At 43.6% G+C, this 6,835-nt stretch overlaps 1 protein-coding gene across 1 annotated transcript in view; it reads right to left on the reverse strand.

Annotated features, from left to right (window-relative positions):
* pemt (phosphatidylethanolamine N-methyltransferase) overlaps positions 1 to 6,835 on the reverse strand; it is a 137,024-nt gene that overhangs the window by 129,569 nt on the left and 620 nt on the right. The window contains exons 2-3 of the mRNA XM_043711053.1: positions 6,014 to 6,239; positions 543 to 650 (exon numbers count right to left, since the gene is read on the reverse strand). Coding sequence (XP_043566988.1) covers positions 543 to 650; positions 6,014 to 6,239 — 334 coding nt within the window. The remainder of the gene's footprint in view (positions 1 to 542; positions 651 to 6,013; positions 6,240 to 6,835) is intronic.

The raw sequence follows: 6,835 nt of genomic DNA on the forward strand, positions 1-6,835 counted from the left end.
ATGCGGATTGTTAGCTGTCTTCCTGTTTGTCCTATGTAGTGTTTTGTGCAGTCCTTGCATGGGATTTTGTACACTACATTAGTTTTGCTCATGCTGGGTATCGGGTCCTTCGTTCTGGTGAGTTGTTGTCTGAGAGTGGCTGTTGGTTTGTGTGCTGTTATAAGTCCTAGTGGTCGCAGTAGTCTGGCTGTCATTTCAGAGATGCTGCAACCCAAAGGATTAGCCACACTACCATACATCAAGAATATCTCTGAAATGACAGCCAGACTACTGGACGCTTTTTAGTGAATGTGACGTTTGAGCCAAGGACATACCAAAGAACCTACGGACAAATCACGAATTTCCATAAGGTGCATTTTTCTTTGACATTTTAATATCAATTTGCATTTTTCCTATCATAGTACCTAGGCAAGGATTTCTCAAATGAGTCCTCTCTTGACAAATGGCATAGAAATGCACCAGAGAATGCAGTGAATCGCACTGCAGTCATGCAGAGAATCGCACTTCAGTTATGCAGAATAGTTTAGACATTCAGTACTCACAATATTCCAGAATAATGGGTTGAAAGCAACAGCCAAGATAGCTATATTGAACTTCAAGTCTGTCCAATCGAAGTAGTTGAAAATTTCAGCCATCATTGAAATGTCGATCTGAAAGGAAAAGTTTTAGAAACTTCTATTTCCGACAAATGCAATCAACACTCAATTCACATAGCATACAGTTGAGCCATTTAGTTTTACTTTACACTTTAGTGCAATCATAAGAATATCCTCAGTGATTCAGTGGGTTACAAGCAGGTGAAAGTGAGGACTGCAGATGCTGGAGATTCGAGTTGAGAGTGTGGTGCTGGAAAAGCACAGCAGGTCAGGCAGCATCCGAACAGCAGGAAAATCAACATTTCGGGCAAATGCCCTTCATCATATTGTAACAAGCAATCAGGTGTACAGACCAGAAAGAACACAGATAAAATTTCCTGACTTAAGCAAGTTAGCTGATCTCAGCTAATGTACCTTGGCTTTGGAACAGGAGACATTCAATGGTTCTCACTCTTGATCATCATTTGATGACAGCTGAGAAACGCACGTGATGAAAAAAGATTTGGCTGGATTTTGTTTTTTTCTTTTCTCTTCTTTCATGGATTATGAGCATCATTGGCAAGGCCAGCACTATCTAGCCTATCCCTCAAAACTGAGTGACCTGTCAAGCCATTTCAGAGGGCAATTAAGAGTCAGCCATATTGCTGTAGGTTTGGAGTCACATGCAGTCTAGACCAGGTGAAGATAGCAACTTTCCTTCCCTAAAGAATACTAGTGAACCAGATGGGCTTTTATACCAGTGACACTTGTCCTGGTCACCATCAGCAAGACAAGCTTAACTTTCCAGCTGCTGTGATGGGATTTGAACCCACCTCTAAGAGCATTCGCCTCTAGATTAACAATAGCACTACATCAGCATTGCACCACACTCTGGGATATCTCTCACAGACAATTTGACAGTTGAATTAAATGCAAACTAGTAAGTAAATGAGCCACTGTCTCTTGGAGAACTGCATTCTCTCTGGTCAATCCTCTTCTGACAGCTGGAAGTGGATTTCTTTTTTAAAAGTGGCAGATCATAAAACTCAAGCCATATGTTACAGATGATAAAAGAAGTGCTGACTATACTTATAAGTATGTAATACAGTGGGGAAAAGCAAATCAAGTTTAATTGAAAACAGTTGCGGTTTGGAAATGTGAACTGTAATTCTCAAAAGTATTAAACAAATTATAGTAATTTTATATCCACTTTACCACATTTAGGCCATAATACAGATTCACAATAAAAACATGATTCTGCTATTAATCTCAAGGTTAGAAACAAAAAAACCTGCAGAGACTGAATAGGCTGGGGCTGTTTTCCATGGAGCATTAGAAACTGAGGATTAACAGCACAGTGATAATACCACTAGGCTATTGCCTCCCCTTTAAAAAACACTGAAAATACTGCAGCGTTTATGATTTTTAAAAAAAAATCAAAACACTTGGTCAACCAAGAGACCAACGTTTGGTTTACTGTAACATTCCATATTTCAATGCATCTCATAAAATACCAAAAGGTAATCTGAAGCCAGTGGTATCATGACAATACAATAAAATTTAAAAGACAGGTGTGTAGGAGAAGCGAGGAACTGTGTAAATTAGAAACAAGTTATTAGTGAGATGATTCCAGTATTGCTCTTTAGAAAGCCAAGGTTTTGAACACGGAAGTGATAATAGGACAGGCTGTAGGGACAACTTGTTACAGACACACACACAGGAGACTGAGTTACTTGTAACATTCAAATCAAGGATTGTGAAGTTCCCAGAACATGATCTGTACAGCAGCACAATTTGTACTATGCCAAAAAAAAATCATAATAGAGGCACATCCTATCTTTGTTGATGAATCACCCTGTAACAATCTGTATAAAATGATTGCCCTTTGCACTTGTAAATATGCTACAGTACAGAGAAAGGGTGAATTGATATGGGTTTTAAACAATAGCATAATAACACAAGAGGAATTACTTAACCGAAATATAGCTAATTCTTTTCTTTGAAGATAAAGCAGCACCTAAACGTTTGAAGGAAATAACCAGGCTTGAGTGTTGAATTTGTAGTTAACTTACTTGTTAAATTTGTAGTTAAATTAAAATACTTATCGAGGTATAAAGCTAGGACTGTCAACATCACCACTGTTGCCTGCAGTGTTAATAATTTAAATGCAATTACAAAGTGATTTACAAAAGTTCAGAAAAAGATAAACAGTGATAAAGGAGCAAGAGAATACATGATGAAAGGTTAGACCTTGGGAAGCATGGTCAAAGTCCTTTAAAGTGTCAGTACAGGTGGATAACGTGGTTAAGGAGGCATATGATATACTTCCTACCAACATCGTTAGTGCAATCTCAATCAATGGCTGGGAACTAGAAAGCTTCCCGATCAGATCCGGATTCAGATCCTTGTTTATGTGTTGCATAAAGTGTTTTGCTCAGTCCATCGGGAAGCATGCGAGCCTGATAAGAGTGACTATTCCAGGCAGTAGAGACCTACAAGTCAAAGCCTCCCCATACATGGATGACACCATGTTTCCTGCTCAGATCTGCTGTCAGTGCACAGACTCATGAGTATCTGCGACCAGTTTGAACTGGCCTTGAGAGTCAAGGTAAATCAAGGCAAGAGTGAGGCTATATTCTTTGGGAACTGGGTAAACCAATTCTTTACCCCTTCACCATCAGTGCTGGAATATGGCTTGGAGGGGCCAGTGCATGCACAAAATCTTGGGAGGAGCATATCACCAAAATGAGGCAGAAACTGAGCTTTTGGGAGCACTGTTCCGTCTCCATTGTAGCTAAAAAGCTGCTCATCAGGTGTGAGGTACTCTGTTTTTGTAGGTGCTGCAGATGTGTCCCTTCTCTGAACCTGCAGTTGCAGTCACATAAGCCATCTTCCACTTCATTTGGACATCTAAAATGGACCGTGCCCGCAAAAACTCTGGATAAGGTGGGGGTAGAACTTACCCAATGCCACCCTCGCCTTGACGGCCACCTTTGTGAGTGACTGCATCAAGCTATGCACTGACCCTCGGTACGCAAACACGAAACATCACTTTGTACTGAGGTTCTACCTGTGCCTGGTGCTGCTAAGGATGGGAATGATCTTGTTGCAATGGAACATTCCTAGTAGTTGGATCATTCCATACCAAATATCCCTTGTGGAAAAATTTGCAAAGTAAAAAAAAACCTTTGACCAAAGTCCATCAGGATGTGGTCAACACGTAGCATCAAGACCCTGCTGGAAAATGAGAGAGTGAATCCTGTCCTGTAGTCCCTTAGCAGACTGTCAAAGTCATTTGGTAGCATGCATCATCACTAGAACTTTCCAACAAGCACCAAGACATCTGTTTGGCTCCTGATGAGAAGTGCACTACCTATGAGATCCTTCTTGTCTGTCCAGTCTACTGCACGTGCTACCCTCAAAGTGGCTGTGGGGGGAGGTTTAGAGACTAGCACATATTTTCCTTCTAAAGTGTGCCTTTGCAAAGGAAATCAGGAGAGAGATGCAGTGGTTTTTGTCAAGGTTCGTCCTGAACATCTCGTGATGCAGCTCTCTGGCCTGTTCCCCAGGACGCACACAAAAACAAACATCGACTGAGCCTGAAGTGCCATCAATTCAGTGACTTTTGGTCTGCCCAAACTTGTTGGTCTTCCAGGACAAGTAATTGACTTTGACTGAGTGTTGCAGGCTGGAACATTCCAAGGTTGAGGACTGCATGCTGAGGGACAGCTGCCACCAAGGTACAGTGGGTAAAGACCACAGTCTGAGGTCTTTCTGCTGAAGTTAAGTGGGACTCCATTCCATTCTCAGACCTTCCCAGTGACTCAAATGTATGTAAATATAAGCATGCAGAAAAAAAAAATGCCTTAGGTTGTTTTGTTGGATAGAGTCAAATTCTAATGTTTCTTTGATCCTCACATGCTACTGTACAGAATCGAATTGTATTCATCTATGTATATACATAGAAGTACTTTTTTATGTAGGAAACATTATCTGGGCCACAACGAAACTATTTTGTGCAGTTGAGTGTGTGTTGCTGGAAAAGCACAGCAGGTCAGGCAGCATCCAAGGAGCAGGAGAATCGACGGTTCGGACATAAGCCCTTCATCAGGAAACGGCTTATGCCTAAAACATCAATTCTCCTGCTCCTCAGATGCTGCCTCACCTGCTGTGCTTTTCCAGCAACACACTCTCGATTCTGATCTCCAGCATCTGCAGTCCTCACTTTCTCCTATTTTGTGCAGCTGTGGAATCCACGTTATAGGACAGAAACAGTAGCACTGGAGAGGATATAGAGAAGATTTACCAGGATGTTACCTGGGCTGGAGAGTTTCAGTTTTGAAGAGAGATAGGACAGACTGGGGTCATTTTCCTTACAGTAGAGGAAGATATCTCTCCCTTTGATGGATGGATCAGGGGCTAGACTTAAGGTAAGGAACAGAACGTTTAGAGGAGACATAAGGAAAAACCTTTTCACCCAGAAGATGGTGGAAATCTAGAACTCACTGCCTGTAAGGCTGGTACAGGCAGAAAGCCTCATAACATTTAATTTGTATTTAAATGTGCACATGCAAAACCAAGACATGCAAAACTGGAAAATGGAATTAGTTAGCTAGGATTAGGTGGCTGTTTTGATCATCATGAATGTGGTGGACTAAAGGGTGCTATACATATCTCTACAACACTGAAGTTTTTCAAAATTCTTTCATGGGACATCACTGAGAAGGCCAGCATTTGTGTTGTTGCCTCTAAGCACCCTTGAATTGAACAGCTTGCTGGGGCATTTCAGAGGGAAATTCCATTAAACTCATGAAGATTGAATATTGTGCAATTGTTATTGTAAAAGGGTTCTCAAAGTACACCTTTTCCTGATTATAAGCAAAGCGCCCCCCCACCCCCAACTAACTCATAATTTTACACAGTTATGGTTAGTTGAAGTTGACAAATCATTTGAAGAGTTTCGCAAATACTACAGTGGTTCTGAACCCTCACTAAATTAGAAAGCATTGTTAAAGTAAAAACGTTAGGCAAATTGTCAGAATATGCTGGGAAGCTATTGCAGAATGTTTTAATTTAAAAATGCGATGTTGTTAGTGTGAAAGCACCATTCTGCCTCAGATCAGGAAGCATTTTTCGACAGTGCCGCGGGTGTGAAGGACTGAGGATTTTTTTTTGAGAAGGTAAGTAGAATTTGAGAGAGAAGGTAAGACGTGGTGAAGTGGAATTAAAATGTTACACAGTGACAAGTCGGCCATTTCATCTCCCACTCCCGGTGGGGGTGAGGGGGTGGCTGATTGAACGCGCCCGCTGCCCCGTCCCAGTGGGCGCGGGAGGGGAGACATATCCAACGGTGCGGCAGGCGAAACCATGGCAACCACGCGGCCTGCTCGCTGAGGCTCTGCCTGCGAGTTGGGGGGGGTGCAAACGACGGGCGATACCTTGCCGTAATCCAAATTGGCAAAGCCTCCGCAGCACTCCACGTTTAAATCGTTCGTGAGTCGCAGCGGATCTCCAAAGTGCAACCGCTTTGGGCTTTCGTTTCGACCTCTCCGTACCTGCCGCCTACCCGCACCGAGAATGTCGGCTGCTTTGGAGGAGGAGGGGGGAGGGGGGTAGCAAGTTAACGCATGCGCGCCAGCGCGCTGCCCTCTGGGAGATGGAGTCCTGGTTGGCCCAGGGCCCCTGCCCCAAAACTATTCTGACCCCCACCACAACTCTTTCTTCTGTATATCAATGATATCATGGTGCCGCTTTCCCCTCTCATCCAGAATTGGAAACTTTCATCGATTTCGCCTCCAATTTTCACCCTGCCCTGACTTTCACCCCCCACCAACCCAACCTCCACTCCCGGCACCTTCCCCTGCAACCGCAAGAAATGCAAAACTTGCGCCCACACCTCCCCCCTTACTTCCCTCCAAGGCCCCAAGGGACACTTCCATATCCACCACAAATTCACCTGCACCTCCACACACATCATCTATTGCATCCGCTGCACCCGATGTGGGCTCCTCTATATTGGGGATTCAGGCCGCCTACTTGTGGAACGTTTCAGAGAACACCTCTGGGACACCCAGACCAACCAACCCAACCACCCCGTAGCCCAACACTTCAACTCCTCCTCCCACTCCACCTTGGACTCCTCCATTGCCAGACCATGGCAACACGACGGTTGGAGGAAGAGCGCCTCATCTTCTGCCTGGGAACCCTCCAACCACAAGGGATGAACACAGATTTCTCCAGTTTCCTAATTTCCCCTCCCC

The sequence above is a fragment of the Chiloscyllium plagiosum genome, chromosome 21 (genome assembly GCF_004010195.1).
Source record: "Chiloscyllium plagiosum isolate BGI_BamShark_2017 chromosome 21, ASM401019v2, whole genome shotgun sequence".
Classification (NCBI taxonomy): Eukaryota; Metazoa; Chordata; class Chondrichthyes; order Orectolobiformes; family Hemiscylliidae; genus Chiloscyllium; species Chiloscyllium plagiosum.